General features: G+C 43.1%; 1 protein-coding gene across 5 annotated transcripts in view; it reads right to left on the bottom strand.

Annotated features, from left to right (window-relative positions):
• Positions 1 to 21,151, bottom strand: part of LOC110509842 (MCC regulator of WNT signaling pathway) — a 149,710-nt gene that overhangs the window by 48,423 nt on the left and 80,136 nt on the right. For all 5 annotated transcript variants that reach the window (XM_036967258.2, XM_036967259.2, XM_036967262.2 and 2 more), the window contains 5 exons: positions 17,502 to 17,708; positions 10,302 to 10,448; positions 9,195 to 9,284; positions 4,064 to 4,212; positions 1,698 to 1,838 (listed from right to left, as the gene is read on the bottom strand). In XM_036967258.2, coding sequence (XP_036823153.1) covers positions 1,698 to 1,838; positions 4,064 to 4,212; positions 9,195 to 9,284; positions 10,302 to 10,448; positions 17,502 to 17,708 — 734 coding nt within the window. The remainder of the gene's footprint in view (positions 1 to 1,697; positions 1,839 to 4,063; positions 4,213 to 9,194; positions 9,285 to 10,301; positions 10,449 to 17,501; positions 17,709 to 21,151) is intronic.

The raw sequence follows: 21,151 nt of genomic DNA on the forward strand, positions 1-21,151 counted from the left end.
AAAAAAAAACACCTCTACTCCAAACAAATACAGAGAGAGCTTGGGTAATTAACCAAGTATTACGCCTACAAAGAAAACTCCTCATTTGTCCACAGAGGAAGTCTGAAGTCTGCACTCAATTCAGACATGGAACATCTATTGTATTTATTTCGTCCTCATAGCTAGTCTCTCTTTATTTTGAGTGGATTTGAGGTAGGTCAGGTGTTTGTGTGTGCGTGTGTGTGAGTGTGAGAGACTGTTGACACTAGAGGGCCAGAGCTGATTTAAAGACACACGTTTCCCATTTACGCACTCACGCACACGACTGCTAGTTCAGCCGTACCAAAACAAATCCTGTGGATACCTTTACACCCTTTAATAGCTCACTCCAACACTATGAGTTAGTCACTCTCTCAAGAATGAACAAAAAAAGTTTCTGCCTGAAAAACACCAAAAAGTTGTCAGCATCACCACCAGAATACACCCTGATGTTTCATCTTATGATTATAGTTTTAAAATGACACAAAGAGTCCAACTCTCTCACGAACACACGTGCACACACACACACAGAGAGAGAGAGCGAGCCTTGAAGAATCTTCCACCACATATTAGACACACACACACATCGCAGTCCCCCATCCACCCTCGTTCCAATGAAAGTCTATTTCTTCCCAAATGACCCAATGGGGTGGCCTCGCTGACATCACACTCGGTGGGGTTGAATTCAATCAAAGCGCTGGCATCAGTGCTACAGGGGGAAATGTATACATTGAGAGAGTGTGTGTGTAATGTAACTGATGTGATATTAACAATGCATTTGGGGGCTAATCAGTGTGTTGTGTACTCCGGTGTAATGGGCAAGACAATTAATGATCCTTTATTGCTATAATGTTTCTATTTCGGTGTCTGTCAGTCTATTTCGGTGTCTGTCAGTTTACGCATCTGATCATAGCTAAGCTTTGCCGATGAGGCAACATGAGTACCATCTTTCTGAGACATGCTATGGCAGAATGCCATGAGAAACACACGTAACATTACCATATCATGCCCCTACAACATAACATTCACCCAACATCAACAGCTAAAAATGCTACTTTTTCCATTTGAGGTCGGCCATTGGCAGAAAGTCTTCCTAAATCTTGCCACGCAAGAAAAGGGTTCAAAGCAGAACTTTTCTGCATCTCATAACATCACCACAGAATAAGCATAGTTGAATGATTTGCATTATGCTAATCATAAATACCACTCAGATTAGATCCGTTTTCCTTTCGATTCTCGTTTGCGTTAGCTTTGCTGAATGGGCACCTTCAGGGCAATTTATCAGAGAAGAGCCCGCACACAAACACACAGACCCCTTGATTGGCCAAGGGGATGAGAATGCTAATGAGATGCGGATGGCTTCTACCTAAGGCGACGTACAAAAGAGGCCCTGACCGCCGCGAAAGCAGCCTAATTATAATTACCGGAAGAGGCTTCTAATGAGGTAGCATTAGTATGGCTACTACGGTTACAGCTTGATAAAGGTTTTTGTTAGCTAAGAAAATTAAGCTTGTCCATAGATGTGGATGAAGACATTTGGATTCAGATTTTCACCTTGGCACTTGAGCACAAGCATGAGTGTGGGAATGTGAGTAATGTGTATTTTGCATGCTCCATTAGGTTAGGCCTTGCTTTGTGTGTGCGCGCGTGAGAGTGTGTGTGTCCGTGTGTTTGTGTACCTGTACTGCAGTGCCAGTCGTAGGGCGGTAGCGTTGGACTCATATTTGCCGACCAGCATGCTCATCCTCTCTGCGTTGCCCTTACACTCCTCCAACGTGATGGTCAAGAGGTCATTCTGAGACTTCAGGTGCTCGATGCGGCTGGAACACACACATTAGTCATCATTATTGGATTACATTTACTGTATAAAGTGCTTGTTATACCTCAAAGCACTTCACATTGCAACTCACCCCTCCACCAGCGATTTAAAGCACCCACCTGCGTGATTCACGGCAGTTATTTTGTGCCAGATCGCTCATCACACATCAGCTATTGCAGTAAAGGGAGTGTTAGGGGACAAACGGACACTGCAACTATAGCCACCCTCCTCTCTCTTACTCAAATGGCCTTGGTTTTATGGGTAGATTATATGAGAGTAGCTAGTGACACGTAACTATCCATATAATTAAGGCTGTCAATAAAGCACTCAGGGCTTAATGAAGAGAAAAGAGGGCGTGTCCGCAGCCTGGTGGTTAAACATCCCATAAAAACATGGGCAAAATAACAACTTTTAAGTAGACACACCCCAAAATCTAAGTCACAGGTTACCAGGTGCCAAGCTATCCCCTTCATTTTGGATTGGCGCACTTATGATGTATTATACCACTTACCTTCGATTTCAAGGTAAACTATCCCTTTAAGCGTACTTATCCATTTGGATAAGCCTAAAAAAAGAGTGATCGAATGTGTTCTTTGTTCAAAAAAATTGAAAACTGAACAATCACCGCGATCTTGACATTCGATTTGGCCTGAGAGACAGACCTACAGAACTGTATAAGCAGTGTTTCACAAGATTTCAAACCCATCTGCTTTAAATGTCTACTAAGTCTGAAGCTCTGACTGGAATGAAGTGATAAAACGCACAGGAATTACAAAGGATTACGACTTAAGCCCTCCTACTGAGAACACTCAGATCTCCACATCTCACTTCCAAATAGTCAGGATTATGAGGAAACGTCATAACATAATTCGCTAAGTTTGAAATCCCCCCAAAGATCCTAAAGTGCACTGTTTGAAGAGTTACTACTTCATTCGCTTGGAACAGACTTCTGAAGGGAGCTTTTTGAGGAAAAGAAGAGCTGGAAATAAAACCGGTTTAATAAAAATTCACCTGCATGTTAGAACACAAACACTGAACATGTGCCTGAATCGGGTTCATTCACAGGCTTGGGCTTTCTTAAAGGACCCATAATGAAGACTCGCTGATAGATAAGTACCTCTAGTGTGAACCTCTAAACTAGTGTAGGACAGGGGGATGTTAATACTACAGTTTACATTTTAAACATGGCCTTTTTTATCCTACATCAATACAAAGCAAATTTGTGTATTTTACCGATGTAAACTTACATACAATGCATTCGAAAACGAAAATACCAGAGCGCCAAGTCCAAGAGGTTTCTAAACAGCTTCTCCCCCAAGCCATCCTGTACATTTTTTATTTATTTTTATTTTACCTTTATTTAACTAGGCAAGTCAGTTAAGAACAAATTCTTATTTTCAATGACAGCCTAGGAACAGTGGGTTAACTGCCTGTTCAGGGACAGATTTGTACCTTGTCAGCTCTGGGATTTGAACTTGCAGCCTTCCGGTTACTAGTCCAACTCTCTAACCACTAGGCTACCCTGCCGCCCTACTCAAATGCGCCCCCCCCCCCCACTCTACCGGCATGCACATATTACCGCAATTACCTCGACTAACTGGTGCCCCCGCACATTGACGCACATTGACGCTGCTCTTTAATTATTTGTTACTTTTATTTGTTTATTTGTTACTTTTTTGTTGTTGTTATTTTCTTAAAACTGCATTGTTGGTTAAGGTCTTTTAAGTAAGCATTTCACAAACCTGTTGTATTCGGCGCATGTGACAAATACAATTCGATATGATTTGATTCTGGAAGGTTCTCCCATCTCTACAGAGGAACTCTGGAGCTCTGTCAGAGTGACCATCGGTTTCTTGGTCACCTCCCTGACCAAGGCCCTTATCCCCCGATTGCTCAGTTTGGCCAGGAGGCCAGATCTAGGAAGATACTTGGTTGTTCCAAACTTCTTTAATTTAAAAATGATGGAGGCCACTGCGTTCTTGGGAACCTTCAATGTTGCAGAAATGTTTTTGTACCCTTCCCCAGATTTGTGCCTCGACACAATCCCGTCTCGGAGCACTACGGACAATTCTTTCAACCTCATGGCTTGGTTGCACTGTCAACTGTGGGACCTTATATAGACAGGTGTGTGTACATTTGGCATTAATGGTGGGATACAGTATGACTTTATTATAACATTACTCAGATCAGGGCTGTAAGTGACAGGCAATGTGGTTTGAGTGTCACCTGTTAAGTCTCTCCGTCTCCACCTCAAACTCCCTGATCTTGTTCTCAGAGATGGCTGATCCGTGGGAGTAGAGGGTCTGGAAGATCTCCTGGATGTTGGAGCAGTCCTGGAGGGAGTGTGCCAAGTGCTCCGCCACATTACTGGACACCTGGGAGGAAGAGGAACAGGGGTACATGGGGGAAAGACTGACATTTACATCTATGGAGGGGAGTAGACAGCTCTTCATCCAATGTGAGTCAAGGTGCAGCCAAAAATCACAACGGAAAAACAGCACAATTGGAATTTAAAGGGTCAGGCAGACTGAGGGGATTTCTTTGTGATCCTCCACTCTCTTAATCCACATTGAGTTTATACCGAATGTGTTTATAACCTTTAATTATACAGATCGGTTTTTATTGAGATTCAACTATTTTTCAAGAGATTGTATACAGGCTTTCTATTGAACTTTGCTCTCCCTCCCTTACATAATCTGTCTCAGCCTAGTCCCAGAGGAATACTAACAGTCTGCATCTCTTTCTCGCTCTTCCCTCTCACTCTTTCAAGTCTATTTTGGGCCAGATGGGTTCCGGCTAAAGAGAATTTTGGTGGCCAGAGCTTCAAGGAAAAGAGAAGTCCTGGAATCATTAGGATTGGTTCCTGTCACTCACACCTGAACACACACCAAGGGGAGAGAGGGAGATATTAAAAGAGAGGGAAGGAAAGGGAGAGAGGGAGGGAGGCACTAGAGAAAAGAGGGCATCAGAAGAGGAATGAAAGAGGAGAGAGATAAAACGATGTACAGTTGTGGCCAAAAGTTTTGAGAATGACACAAATATTAATTTCCACAAAGTTTGCTGCTTCAGTGTCTTTAGATATTTTTGTCAGATGATACTATGGAATACTTAAGTATAATTACATGCATTTCATAAGTGTCAAAGGCTTTTATTGACAATTACATGAAGTTGATGCAAAGTGTCAATATTTACAGTGTTGACCCTTCATTTTCAAGACCTCTGCTATCCGCCCTGGCATGCTGTCAATTAACTTCTGGGCCACATCCTGGCTGATGGCAGCCAATTCTTGCATAATCAATGCATGGAGTTTGTCAGAATGTGGGTTTTTGTTTGTCCACCCGCCTCTTGAGGATTGACCACAAGTTCTCAATGGGATTAAGGTCTGGGGTGTTTCCTGGCCATGGACCCAAAATATCGATGTTTTGTTCCCCGAGCCACTTAGTTATCACTTTTGCCTTATGGCAAGGTGCTCTGTCATGCTGGAAAAGGCATTGTTCGGCACCAACCTGGATGGTTGGGAGAAGTTGCTCTCGGAGGACGTATTGGTACCATTCTTTATTCATGGCTGTGTTCTTAGGCAAAATTGTGAGTGAGCCCACTCCCTTGGCTGAGAAGCAACCCCACACATGAATGGTCTCAGGATGCTTTACTTTTGGCATGACACAGAACTGATGGTAGCGCTCACCTTGTCTTCTCCGGAAAAGCTTTTTCCGGATGCCCCAAACAAATCGGGAAAGGGGATTCATCAGAGAAAATGACTTTACCCCAGTCCTCAGCAGTCCAATCCCTGTACCTTTTGCAGATTATCAGTCTATCCCCGATGTTTTTCCTGGAGAGAAGTGGCTTCTTTGCTGCCCTTCTTGACACCAGGCCATCCTCCAAAAGTCTTTGCCTCACTGTTCGTGCAGATGCACTCACACCTGCCTGCTGCCATTCCTGAGCAAGCTCTGTACTGGTGGTGCCCCGATCCCGCAGCTGAATCAACTTTTGAACTTTTGAATCAACTTTAGGAGACCATTGTTGACAGAGGAAAAACAATGATTCCAAGCACCACCCTCCTTTTGAAGCTTCCAGTCTGTTATTCAAACTCAACCAGCATGACAGAGTGATCTCCAGCCTTGTCCTCATCAACACTCACACCTGGGTTAACGAGAGAATCACTGACATGATGTCAGCTGGTCCTTTTGTGGCAGGGCTGAAATGCAGTGGAAATGTTTTTTTGGGCGATTCAGTTAATTTGCATGGCAAAGAGGGACTTTGCAATTAATTGCAATTCATCTGATCACTCTTCATAACATTCTGGAGTATATGCAAATTGCCATCACACAAACTGAGGCAGCAGACTTTGTGTAAATTTATATTTGTGTCATTCTCAAAACTTTTGGCCACAACTTCACCCCAGTCTGAGGTTGTGAGCACTCTGTAGCAGATTTTCAATAAGGATCTCTCTGTACTTTTCTCCGTTCATTATTGCCTCGATCCTGACTAGTCTCCCAGGCCCTGATGCTGAAAAACATCCTCACAGCATGATGCTGCCACCACCATGCTTCATCATAGGGATGGTACAGGTTTCCCCCAGATGTGACGTTTGGCCTTCAGGCCAAAGAGTTCAATCTTGGTTTCATCAGACCAGAGAATCTTGTTCCTCATGATTTGAGAGTCTTTAGGTGCCTTTTGGCAAACTCCAAGCAGGCTGTCATGTTCCATTTACCGAGGAGTGGCTTCCGTCTGGCCACTCTACCATAAAGGCCTGACTGGTGGATTGCTGCAGACATGGTTGTCCAGAAGGTTCTCACATCTCCACAGACGAACTCTAGAGCTGGGTTCTTGGTGGCCCTTTTCCCAGGATTGCTCAGTTTGCCTGGGATGCCAGCTCTAGGAAGAGTATTGGTGGTTCCAAACTTCTTCCATTTAAGAATGAAGGAAGCCACTGTGTTCTTGGGGACCTTCAATGCTGGAGAAATGTTTTGGTACCCTTCCCCAGATCCATGCCTCAAAACAATCCAGTCTCGGAGTTCTACTGACAATTCCTTCAATCTCAATTGGTTTTTGATCCGACATGCACTGTCAACTGTGGGATCTTATATAAACAGATGTGTGCCTTTCCAAATCGTGTATAATCAATTGAATTTAACACAGTTGGACTCCAATAAGTTGTAAAAACTGCTCTTAAACGCTAGTAAAACCAAATGCATGCTTTTCAACCGTTAGCTGCCTGCACCCACACGCCCGACTAGCATCACCACCCTGGATGGTTCCGACCTAGAATATGTGGACATCTATAAGGACCTAGGTGTCTGGCTAGACTGTAAACTCTCCTTCCAGACTCATATCAAACATCTCCAATCTAAAATCAAATCTAGAGTCGGCTTTCTATTTCACAACAAAGCCTCCACTCACGCCGCCAAACTTACCCTAGTAAAACTGACTATCCTACCGATCCGACTTCGGCGATGTCATCTACAAAATAGCTTCCAATACTCTACTCAGCAAACTGGATGCAGTTTATCACAGTGCCATCCGTTTTGTTACTAAAGCACCTTATACCACCCACCACTGCGACCTGTATGCTCTAGTCGGCTGGCCCTCGCTACATATTCATCGCCAGACCCACTGGCCATCCAGGTCATCTACAAGTCCATGCTAGGTAAAGCTCCGCCTTATCTCAGTTCACTGGTCACGATGGCAACACCCACCCATAGCACGCGCTCCAGCAGGTGTATCACACTGATCATCCCTAAAGCCAACACCTCATTTGGCCGCCTTTCCTTCCAGTTCTCTGCTGCCTGTGACTGGAACGAATTGCAAAAATCGCTGAAGTTGGAGACTTCTCCCTCACCAACTATAAACATCTGCTATTTGAGCAGCTAACCGATCGCTGCAGCTGTACATAGTCCATCGGTATACAGCCCACCCAATTTACCTACCTCATCCCCATACTGTTTTTATTTATTTACTTTTCTGCTCTTTTGCACACCAGTATCTCTACCGACTTCGGCGATGTCATCTACAAAATAGCTTCCAATACTCTACTCAGCAAACTGGATGCAGTTTATCACAGTGCCATCCGTTTTGTTACTAAAGCACCTTATACCACCCACCACTGCGACCTGTATGCTCTAGTCGGCTGGCCCTCGCTACATATTCATCGCCAGACCCACTGGCCATCCAGGTCATCTACAAGTCCATGCTAGGTAAAGCTCCGCCTTATCTCAGTTCACTGGTCACGATGGCAACACCCACCCGTAGCACGCGCTCCAGCAGGTGTATCACACTGATCATCCCTAAAGCCAACACCTCATTTGGCCGCCTTTCCTTCCAGTTCTCTGCTGCCTGTGACTGGAACGAATTGCAAAAATCGCTGAAGTTGGAGACTTTTATCTCCCTCACCAACTATAAACATCTGCTATTTGAGCAGCTAACCGATCGCTGCAGCTGTACATAGTCCATCGGTATACAGCCCACCCAATTTACCTACCTCATCCCCATACTGTTTTTATTTATTTACTTTTCTGCTCTTTTGCACACCAGTATCTCTACCTGCACATGACCATGTGATCATTTATCACTCCAGTGTTAATCTGCAAAATTGTAATTATTCGCCTACCTCCTCATGCCTTTGCACACAATGTATATAGACAATTTTTTTCTACTGTGTTATTGACTTGTTTATTGTTTACTCCATGTGTAACCCTGTGTCGTTGTCACAGTTGCAAATGAGAACTTGTTCTCAACTAGCCTACCTGGTTAAATAAAGGTGAAATAAATCAATAAAAAAGGATGCACCTGAGCTCAAATTCGAGTCTCATAGCAAAGGGTCTGAATACTTATGTATATAAGGTATTTCTGTTTTTAATACATTTGCAAAAATGTATACAAACCTGTTTTCGCTTTGTCATTGTGGGGTATTGTGTGTAGATTGCTGAGGAACTTTTTTCCATTTTAGAATAAGGCTGTAACGTAACAAAATGTGAAAAAGTAAAGGGGTCTGAATACTTTCCGATGGCACTGTAGCTGGGTCTGTTGATAGTCCCCCCCTCCCTGTTCCTCTGTTCGAGGTGACGTTGTCAGATCAATCTTTAGTGCCAACGGAGATATGTGGGTGCAGAGGGAGGGAGCAGTAGGGTATGAGCCACACCAGGTCTATCACACCATACTGGTGATAGATACCCGTCTCTGACACTTCTGCTGATGCTGCGGTTATCATCGGCCAGCTGCTACAAGGAAATGTCCTACCTACTGTTGCTCTCTCTCATATTCTGTCTACCCCTCTCTCTATCCTACTTACTTTATTTTAACATTGCCATCTTCCCCCTCAAAGCCTTCAGTATTGAATAGGCATCCAGTAGCTCCTTACCCCGATGCTGCTGATCTCTGATCCCAGAACAGGCCTCTCGGTGGAGGAAGACTCCGACCTGGTTTTAGACAGTTTCACCCGCTCCGCCACCTAGCAACAAGACAACAAACTGCTTGATCTCCAAGGCATTCCTAGTCAATCGCAAAGCATTTCTATAAAAAACAACAACAATATAGCCTTACATTCCTACTTCTTTCTGTCTTCTTTTATATCAAGGAATATTTCACTTACTCTGGTCATAAGAGCAACAACATGAATTTGTACATTAGGCAGAACTAATGCGGTGGGACTCGAGTTTTGCCATTAGCGCGAGTTTCGCCATCCCCTTTTTGGTCTTAGCGAAGCAGGGAGGGCTGAGGGATAGTCTGATGGTGAGAGGCGGACCCGCTGATGCACTCCCCCTGCTGAGACTGACCATCAGAGGCAGGCACAAGCAGTCCAGTAACATAAAGCAAGCACATTATTTCAATGTATGCTCACTCAGCTGTGCCTCACAAGTAATACAACAAATTATGATCTATTACCAGTGTGAAATGTAATGTCTGAGAAGAACATCATTGGCAGGGCAATTCAGGCATTGCATAATGAATTGGGAATATAGCATAATGCAAACTTAATTTCTACAGAGCTGTTTTTAATAGGTTAATGTTGCATAGGTTTACATTTTTTTTTTATCTGGGGTGTCTCAGCCTTCATTTTGACTCAGAAAGTGATCTCGGCTCAGAAAAGGTCCACTGCTCTAATGTATTGTATTCCCTCTGAGGCTCAATGTCAAGGACACACACGGGACAGTGGAAGAGCGAATGGTTGCCTGATTGCCACTGTCCCTCTCTGGCTGGACGCGCGCAATTCAGCTCATAGAGACAGTACTATAAGAGATGGTGAAAATTGCAAAAAGAAAACAAAATGTTTGTCCTTGGTCATTCCAGAGGAGAGTTCATAAGATCCCCAGAGAGACATTGCATTACCTCATATGAATGTACCATGTTCCATTTCATCAATTCTATTACTCAAGACCGTGTGAGGTCTTAACCCTTTAATGTACTTCCACATGCATAACTTTTCTTTCTTCCCCTTACTATGCATGTCATAGTGTGTGTGTTCTACCTTGGCCACAGGTATATCGTTACTGCTGCTGCTGGTGCTGAGTTCCCCAGTGCTGGGGTTGATTGGACGGGAGGCGGGGGTGAGACGCCCGGGGCTGGACAGGCCTGCAGGCTGGGAGCTCTGGAGACGCGTCTGCAGCTCCCGCACCTGGTGATAAGACACCATAGAGATATATTATATGACTATTTAATGTGAATGTGTTCTATTTAATTATATGGCACACAAAGACACACATAAGCTGGTGGTCATGGCAAAACATTAAAATAACATAAATAAAACATCAATAACACCCAGACCTGCTGAAAACCCACAACTGCGTATGACCTCATCATACAGAGGATTGACAAAAGGACTCAGTTAGTTGCAACTTTAACCACTACTTTCTCCAGTTTTAGACAATGTGAGGATCCATCCCATCTCTTTAAAGCAGTGGGCAAAGGCAGGAATTTTGGGACAGTGATGATATCATGAATGCAGAGGCAACAGGGTACTTGAGTCACTCCACTGCTTCTTCTCACTCTATATTAAGCATCAGCTATTTGGAAAAGCTTGCCAGATCTCGCAATGAATTTGTATGCAAGCTTGGATTTGTCTGTATTATGCTTGCAGCTTGTATACAAAATCCAAATGCTGTTGTCAATATGTTGTTACTTCTTCACAACCCTAAGCAGTTTAGGCTCCAGGTGTGTGTGTGTGGTTGTGTGCATGAATGTTGGGGTGTGTGTATGTGTCAGAGGGAGAGAGCTTCCTCTGCCAGGAAAAGCGTGGAAAAGAAAGAACATTAGTTTGACCCCTGGCTCATGAAAATACTATATAAACAGTGAAAACTCAGCAAACTTGGTTTTGAAAACAATGGCCTTTTGTGCTTTACACAGCACCCATTGTACACACAGAGACACCACAATATATACCCGAAAACAGTCAGCAACTGGCATGAGTTGTTGGCAGCACTGGATAGCTGAATACACATGACAAGAATTCAAAGTCATGTTAGCTACCTGCATGTTGTCAATAATATAGGCAAACCTTTAAATTTCACACATACATGTGACATTATAGGCACAGGTAAATCTATCTACATCAAATGTATGGTCTGAAATTTAAATCATGCTTCCTCTAGGACAGACATACTGGCCTGGAAAACAGCTGAGGCGATAAGCCTGCATCTGCCACTAACTCTGTCTCTGCCTCCGCCAGCCAGACTGCGAGAACAGATTTTCCCCACCTCTATTTCCCTACGGACGCCAGGGGAGAGGAGACTTTCAGAGACAGATAGAGAGAGAAAGGGTAGAGCGGAAACAGAAGAGAAAGTGAGTGACAGAAAGAGGGGGGCTAGAGGAGAGTGGGGAAAGGTTGACAGTGAAGCAGACACTGGGAATGAGAGAGGGAGAGCAGGGACAGACAGGGTTGGGGAAAGGTTGACAGTGAAGCAGACACTGGGAATGAGAGCGGGAGAGCAGGGACAGACAGGGTGTAGGAGAGAGGGAGAGATAGCAAGCTGGTCCTGGAAACACAATTAGACCCAACCAAATCATGAGAACACAAAACAATATTACGTGACACATTGTAAATATATATTTTTATTTTCACTGAGCAAACTAGAACGCTATTTGGCCCTAAACAGAGTACAGTGGCAGAATACCGGACCACTGTGACTGACCCAAAATTAAGAAAAGCTTTGACTATGTACAGGCTGTGCACACTGCCTACAAAATCCATTGAAAACTGAGCTGCACTTCCTAACCTCCTGCCAAATGTATGAGCATATTAGAGATACATAATACCCTCAGATTACACAGACCCACAAAGATTTGAAAACAAATACAATTCCAGACCCCCAGCGTGCAATCACAGCAGCAAGATTTGTGACCTGTTAACAATGGTGTTTGAAGAAAAAAAAACATGTATTTACATTTATTTATTTTCCATTTTCTACTTTAAGTATTTGCACATTGTTACAACACTGTCCTGTGAGGATCACAATGGGTCAGGTCAGCTTAGCAATGGCTGACAATAACCAGACCCTCTCCCACCGACAAATGAGGGGAAGAGAGAACTGTGGGGGTTTTGAAACCTCCACACCTGGTCGTAAATTTAAGCAGGAGAGAACTCTCTCTCTACCCTTTAGTATCAACCAAAGAAATGCTGTTGTCTAGAGAGATTTTTGCCCGCCCGAAAACTCTTAACGTTAAAAAAGTGAATCATGGAACAATATTTCTAAAGTAACGACATGGGAAATAGTCAGTGGGGAGACATAGGAAACTAATGTCATATTGTTTTTCATTTTGTGATGTTATTAAAAACGGTATGGACCAAATACTACAACTTGGAAAGGATACCCACTTTATCTGTCAAGTTTTCATCCAATATGTTGTGAATACAATATGAACAATTATTAAAGTATTTTTGTTAAGATATGAAAGAGCTTTTAGGACGGGTAAGAGAGAACTTGTAATCATATCCTTTGCACATTAAGTAGCCACGCCCCGAGTGAGGTCAATGCTAAAGCTTGTCAGCATGATGGAACGCCCCTTTTGGCCAGAGTGCATAAAAAGCCTTGGTTACAAAATTAACATTAGACCAGGAAGCGTGAGGCGAGAGCTACATGTTTTAAATGGCTGAAACTCTGAATCTCAACATGGGGTGAAGAAATACTCACCTTCCTTTAGACCAGAGAGACGAAGAGCTGCAGCTCATGTCTATTGTGGTCCGAATCCTGAATACCAACACGAGGAGGAAGAGGCGAGAAGCTCATCTCAGAAAATCACTGGTACAGCTGTCTTAAGTCAGATATTGAGAAAAGCTAATCTAAGTGAGACTATCCTACTACGCTCATCACCAATGGGAACCGTCGACATGGCGGTTATCTTCCAGAGTGAACAACAGTAGAAGACGGGAAAGGAGATAGCCCTTTCAGACAATCAGAGCCATACAGCTGGAAGGCTAACAACTTTCCGAGAAGGCTTGTTTCCGACCGAGATAAACAACGAACATTTCACACGTAAACACATTCATGATTTCTTATTCCAAATTGGCGGCGTAATGTGCAAAGTATATGTTTAATGGGAGAATAGTTATAGAAAGTTTACGTTTCTCTCGGTCTCTCTCTTTTTCCCCCTCTCCATCTGTTTAAAAAACAACTTGTTCCAAAAAAAACAACAACTGAAAAGTGGTGCGTGTATATGGATTCAACCACTTTGCTATGAAGCCCCTAAATAAGATCTGGTGCAACCAATTACCTTCAGAAGTCACATAATTAGTTAAATAAAGTCCACTTGTGTGAAATCTAAGTGTCACATGATCTGTCACATGTCAGTATATATACACCTGTTCTGAAAGGCCTCAGAGTCTGCAACACCACTAAGGAAGGGGCAAACATGCCAAGAGAGGGCCGCCCACCAAAACTCACGGACCAGGCATGTAGGGCATTAATCAGAGAGGCAACACAGATACCAAATATAAACCTGAAGGAGCTGCAAAGCTCTTTAAGCCATACACTTTACGGAAAAGTGGCCAGAAAAAAGCCATTGCTTAAAAAAGAAGAAGAAGCAAACATGTTTGGTGTTGGCCAAAAGGCATGTGGGAGACTCCCCAAACATATGGAAGAAGGTACTCCGGTCAAATGAGAATAAAAATTGAGCTTTTTGGCATGAAAAAAATCCATCGGCAGGGATCGATTTTTTTTCCATCGGCATGGACTACGAAACTGGTCAAAATTGAAGGAATGATGATGGCGCTAAATACAGGGAAATTATTGAGGGAAACCTGTTTCAGTCATCCAGAGATTTGAGACTGGGATGGAGGTTCACCTTCCAGCAGGACAATGACCCTAAGCATACTGCTATAGCAACACTCGAGTGGTTTAAGGGGAAACATTTAAATGTCTTGGAATGGCCTAGTCAAAGCTCAGACCTCAATCCAATTGAGAATCTGTGGTATGACTTAAAGATTCCTGTACACCAGTGGAACCCATCCAACTTGAAGGAGCTGAAGCAGTTTTGCCTTGAAGAAAGGGCAAAAATCCCAGTGGCTAGATGTGCCAAGCTTATAGAGACATACCCCAAGAGACTTGCAGCTGAAATTGCTGCAAAAGGTGGCTCTACAAAGTATTGACTTTGGATGGTGAATAGTAATGCACGCTCAAGTTCTGTTTTTTTGTCTTATTTCTTGTTTGCTTCACAATTAAAAATATTTTGCATCTTCAAAGCGGTAGGCATGTTGTGTAAATCAAATGATACATGATAATGATAAAATAGATTTTAATTCCAGGTTGTAAGGCAACAAAATAGGAAAAATGCCAAGGGGGGTACATTTTTTCACAAGCCACTGCAATGAGTAATAAGATGACTGTTTATTGATGAAACCTTATACAGTATAACTTTAATTCGGGAGATGGTAACTCTAAACATCTTCTTCCGTGGTGCCCCAAATCCTAATGAGTTAATTGTTACATTATTAATTTAAAGTCGGGTAACAATTAAAGATAGTTAGTGGATTAAATAACAGTCATCAGATTAATGAATGTAAAGTCACGACAACTGTATATAGACAATGACTGTTCACTTTGTATTGTTAATTTCACTTGCTTTGGCAATGTAAGCATATGTTTCCCAAGCCAATAAATGTGAGTGAGAGAGAGATAGAGAGAGCATGTAAAAGAATGAGGGAAAGCTTGGCCATGACTTTGAACACTGCTGTTTTTCCTGTTCTCCTCTCCTGAGAAACTCCCTGGGAGTCGAGGGTCTGAAAAAAAAAAACATGGCTGCCATGTGCTGACAAAGGACACAGAGATGACTGCGACATTATGAACTAGTCCTCTAGCCAGCTGTCTCACCTCATGATCCCTGAGAAAAGAAACTGCAAATAATATGATTCTGGTTCTATTTGGTTCTGGCCAGTTTATAAACCGAGGACTTTGTTTGACTCACATGCACATGTGTCCAGGGCTGTTCTTGTATCCAGCTGATTTTAAAAAGTATACTGAACAACAATATAAACGGCAATATGCAACAATTTGAACGATTTTACTGAGTTAAAGTTCATATAAGGAAATCAGTCAATTGAAATACATTCATTAGGCCCTAATCCATGGATTTTACATGACTGGGAAGGGGCGCAGCCATGGGTGGGCCTGGGAGGGCATAGACATACCCACTTGGGAGCCAGGTCCAGCCATTGCAGCACCAGGCCAGCCAATCAGAATTCGTTTTTCCCCACAAAGAGCTTTATTAAAGACAGAAATATTCCTCAGTTTCATCAGCTGTTCGAGTGGCAGGTCTCAGACAATCCAGCAGGTGAAGAAGCCGGAAGTGAAGGTCCTGGGCTGGCATGGTTACACGTGGTCTGCGGTTGTGAGGCTGGCAACAACTCTGGTGGACATTCCTGCAGTCAGCATGCCAATTGTACACTCCCTCAAACCTTGAGACATCTGTGGCATTGTGTGACAAAACAGCACATTTTAGAGTGGCTTGTTATTGTCCCTAGCACAAGGTGCACCTGTGTAATGATCATGCTGTTTAATCAGCTTCTTCATATGCAACAAATGTCAACTGGATGGATTATCTTGGCAAAGGAGAAATGCTCACCAAATTTACACACAAAATTTGAGAGAAATAAGCTTTTTGTGTGTATGGACAATTTCTCATATCTTTTATTTCAGCTCATGAAACATGGGACCAACACTTACCATGGTGCGTTTACATTTTGGTCCAGTATACACTGCCTTATACTGTGGTGTTTCCTCTGGAAGTGGTTGAGTCCAACATATGTGATTCTTATTATGAGTGGAGTGCATTGTAAAAGCTTAGAAGGCTTACAATGACATGCCAATATATAGTGTTCTGTATCTGGCCTTTAAATTCAAACACTCTTTTGTATCGTAAACAAAATGCTGACACAGCTGAATTATGTGGACAAGACACATACAGTATTTTACAGTACTGTAAAATGTGTAAAAGATGCTTACTACCACAGTAAATACCTGTCCTTCAATGGAGGGTAAAAGCCTATGGAAGGAAAGTTAAGATCGTATCTGGACCTTGAGTCTCAAATGAGGGGGAATCCATATTTTAAAAGGCTGAGCGGGAGGAAGCGGGCCCCCAAGGACGCGCTGGTGTGTGCATAGCAAATCGTTTAAGGAGCCCCACATTGAAATAGCAATGCAATGCATTTGTCCAATTTCTCTGTAAAACAAACAGATTTCATTAGAGGAAAGAGGAGAAGAGAAATTGAGAGGGTGGGAGGAACGAGTGCTCTGAGCTGAGCTGGGATGCTTTTTCTGCTGCGTCTAGGACTCCTTTGAGGACCCGCCAGAATTAGTGAGGCTGGTTAGGTCGGCCTGGCCATTTTTCGCTCGATGCATCTCGCGGTCTAATCGCATTACGGTCCTAACTAGCTCCAGCAAGCCTTGGGAGGACACCAGATTTGATTATGTGTCTAAAAACGCTCAACCTATTGATTCAGATGGCTGCCCCAACCGGCGCACCATCCATAGTTTGGTTCAGAAAGCAGAACTCAGTTCGCAGCTGGAAAATTCTAAGCGTTCATTCTTGCAGGAGCAAGGATAAATACACGTGTCTTGCCACTGGTGCCCAGTCTTCTACTCCTTCAGACTTCCCTGAATAAACTTCCTGGAATTAGAAATGGTACGTGCGAGTGTCTGTCAATGCAGTGGCCTAGCGACAAAGCATCAGAGAACATGTCTATATTTGAACTGATCGCCGCAGATCTTTCAATCCAACGGACATGGTGGACCATAATTGCAGCTTAGAGCCTCTGTGGAGAGAATGTTTTTATTCATTCAGATTCAGTCTTAGTTCTCTGCCTAGAACAGGTTCACACTAGGACACATTTACTAAAGATTTGGTAATAGGCTCAAGTTCTCACAACTTTTTCGGGATCTAATAAAAAACATGAAAGCGAATGAAAACTAAGAAACATACAGCTATGTTGAGTCTCTTCTTTCTTCCTTCCACCTCACTAGATACCTTTTTGTATCATATTGACTTATGGGTCAGATTCAATAAAAATGTATGTAAACCCGTCTTAGTAATAATAAGCAACGATGCACCCCAGTCTGTCAGCCACCAACACAGTCATGTGGAAAGGCTCAAAAGGTACACAAAAAACAAACAAAACCCATAAACCAAATGACAGAAAATGCTTTTAAAAAATCATAATAACAGGACCCAGCTGACTGACCCGTCGCCTCAAGCGGTCACGTTCCTCCCGGATTGCGTTCATGGTGGCCTTGGTGCGGTTCAGGTCCTCCTCCTTGGAGCACAGCATGGCCGTTAGGCTCTCGTTCTCTTCCCTCAGGCCGGCCAGCTCCTTCTGCCAGTGCATACGCTCCTCCGACAGGCTGGGGTAGAAGTCCCGGCCCAAGGCCCCCTCGATCTCCTCCACCGTCTGGGGGAAAGGAGGAAAGAGGGGGAACATTATTTTATTTTAAAGTGCCGTGTGTACAGTTGAAGTCGGAAGTTTACATACACTTAGGATGGAGTCATTAAAACTCATTTTTCAACCACTCCAAAAAATTCTTGATAACAAACTATAGTTTTGGCAAGTCGGTTAGGACATCTGCTTTGTGAATGACACAAGTCATTTTTCCAACAATTGTTTACAGACAGATTATTTCACTTATAATTCACTGCATCACAATTCAAGTGGGTCAGAAGTTTACATACACAAAGTTGACTGTGCCTTTAAACATCTTTGAAAATTCCAGAAAATGATGGCATGGCATTAGAAGCTTCTGATAGACTGATTGACATTATTTGAGTCAATTGGAGGTGTACCTGTGGATGTATTTCAAGGCCTACCTTCAAACTCAGTGCCTCTTTGTTTGACATCATTTGAAAACCAAAATAAATCAGCCAAGACCTCAGAAAAAATATTGTAGACCTCCACAAGTCTGGTTCAACCTTGGGAGCAATTTCCAAATGCCTGAAGGTACCACCTTCATCTCTATAAACAATAGTACGCAAGTATAAACACCATGGGACCACGAAGCCGTCATACCGCCCAGGAAGGAGGAGCGTTCTGTCTACTAGAGGTGAACGTACTTTTGGTGTGAAAAGTGCAAATCAATCCCAGAACAACAGCAAAGGACCTTGTGAAGATGCTGGAGGAAACAGGTACAAAAGTATCTATATCCACAGTAAAACGAGTCCTGTATCGACATAACCTGAAAGGCCGCTCAGCAAGGAAGAAGCCACTGCTCCAAAACCGCCATAAAAAAGCCAGACTACGGTTTGCAACTGCACATGAAGAAATGTCCTCTGGTCTGATGAAACAAAAATAGAACTGTTTGGCCATAATGACCATTGTTATGTTTGGAGGAAAAAGGGGGATGCTTGCAAGCCGAAGAACACCATCCCAACCGTGAAGCACGGGGGTAGCAGCATGATGTTGTGGGGGTGCTTTGCTGCAGGAGGGACTGGTGCACTTCACAAAACAGATGGCATCATGAGGAAGGACAATTATGTGGATATTTTGAAGCAACATCTGGTCGCAAATGGGTCTTCCAAATGGACAATGACCACAAGAATTCTTCCAAAGTTGTGGCAAAATGGCTTAAGGACAACAAAGTCAAAGTATTGGAGTGGCCATCACAAAGCCCTAACCTCAATCCTACAGAAAATCGAAAAACTGAAAAAGCGTGTACGTGCAAGGAGGCCTACAAACCTGACTCAGTTACACCAGCTCTGTCAGGAGGAATGGGCCAACATTCACCCAACTTATTGTGGGAAGCTTGTGGTAGGCTACCCGAAACGTTTGACCCAAGTTAAAGAATTTAAAAGCAATGCTACCAAATACTAATTGAGTGTAATGTAAACTTCTGACACACTGGGAATGTGATGAAAGAAATAAAAGAGAAAGAAATCGTTCTCTCTACTATTATTCTGACATTTCACATTCTTAAAATAAAGTGGTGATCCAAACTGACCTAAGACAGGGAATTTTTACAAGGATTAAATGTCAGGAATTGTGAAAAACTGATTTTAAATGTACTTGGCTAAGGTGTATGTAAACTTCAACTGTATATAGGGTGTTGAGATTGAGATTAATGGTAACAATTCTAGTAACCAAATGTGAATGACTGTGGATGACTGTGGAAACTAACAAGGAGACAAAACAAAAGTGAGACAGACAAAACAAGAAAATCTAACATGTCAGGCACATTAGTTTTTGCACAGACTTTTACCCTACATAGCAGTTCACAATTTGTATGTTAATAATTTGTGGGTAGTGTAGTCCATCATGCGTCTCAATTTACATGAGTAGAACAAGTATCCAAGACTATGATTTATGTACATGTGACTTTTTCATTTTTTAATCTAGTGTAAGAAACCCCTGATCTCTCAAAGTGCCCATATTTCAGAGTGCATAACTGTGTATGTGCGTGAGTGCGTGCATGCGTACGCGCGTGTGAGATATGGCAGATGGTTAGAGTCTATGACCATGTCTGTCTTTACAGATCCCCACTCTCTGATGCCAGAGTGATTCATAGGTTTAGTGGGCTTAGAGACACGCTTGAGTCTCACCTTCATCTCCTCTCCACCCCAGAGAGTCAACCTCTCTTATCCCTCCATCCATCTAGCCCTCTCATCCCTCCATCCATCCATCTCCCTCTCACAGCTCCCAAACAGAGCAAGAGCGATAGCGAGAGAGCAGGGGGGGGGTTGATGAAGAGGAAATTGGTTTAAACAGTGAAAGGAAATGGAATGAGCTTCCCAAGTCTCATCGACTGCTGTAGATCTCATACCAGGCCAGCTATGGAGCAAAAGTTTTGCATTTGTATTAGGATACTGAAATGGAATTTCATATTTTGGAATTTGGAATGCACAAATTGAATCATAGATTCAAATCACGATTTGAAACTGAATTGAATAAATATTTAATTCTGTTATAAAATTCAATTGAATATTTACAGTGCCGTTTTTATTAAATTCATACATGTTAAATCCAGGCCGTAACACAACAAAATGTGTTATAAGTCAATGGGTATGAATACTATCTGAAGGCACTGTATTCAGACCCCCTGACTTTTCCCACTTTTTGTTACGTTATAGCCTTATTCTAAAATGGATTAAATCTACACACGATACCCATAATGACAAAGCAAAAACAGGTTTTTGGAAATATCATATTTTCATAAGTATTCAGACCCTTTACTCAGTACCTTGTTGAAGCCCCTTTGGCAGCGATTACAGGCTTGAGTCTTCTTGGGTATGACGCTACAAGCTTGGCACACCTGTACTTGGGGAGTTTCTCCAATTCTTCTATGCAGATCCTCTCCAGCTCTGTCAGGTTGGATGGGGAGCATTGCTGCACAGCCATTTTCAGGTCTCTCCAGAGATGTCCGATTGGGTCCGTTTGGGCCACTCAAGGACATTCAGAGACTTGTCCCCTCCTGCGTGCCGTGGCTGTGTGCTTAGGGTCGTTGTCCTGTCGGAAAGTGAACCTTCACACCAGTCTGAGGTCCTGAGTGCTCTAGAGCAGGTTTTCATCAAGGATCTCCCTGTACTTTGCTCTGTTCATCTTTCCCTCGATCCTGACTAGTCTCGCAGTCCCTGCTGCTGAAAAACATCCTCACAGCATGATGCTGCCAACACCATGCTTCCCCGTAGGGATGGTACCAGGTTTCCTCCAGACGTGACGCTTGGCATTCAGGCCAAAGAGTTCAATCTTGGTTTCATCAGACCAAAGATAGAACTACCAAAGGGGGTGGAGTTGTGATCTCCTGTAGAGATAGCCTGCACCCACATAGATATCATCCTGACCAACCTGGCCTCTAAATACACCTCTGCTGTCTTCAACAGAATTCAAGAATCTCAGTGATCACTGCC

The sequence above is a fragment of the Oncorhynchus mykiss genome, chromosome 29, assembly GCF_057628025.1.
Source record: "Oncorhynchus mykiss isolate SJ-2025 chromosome 29, ASM5762802v1, whole genome shotgun sequence".
Classification (NCBI taxonomy): domain Eukaryota; kingdom Metazoa; phylum Chordata; class Actinopteri; order Salmoniformes; family Salmonidae; genus Oncorhynchus; species Oncorhynchus mykiss.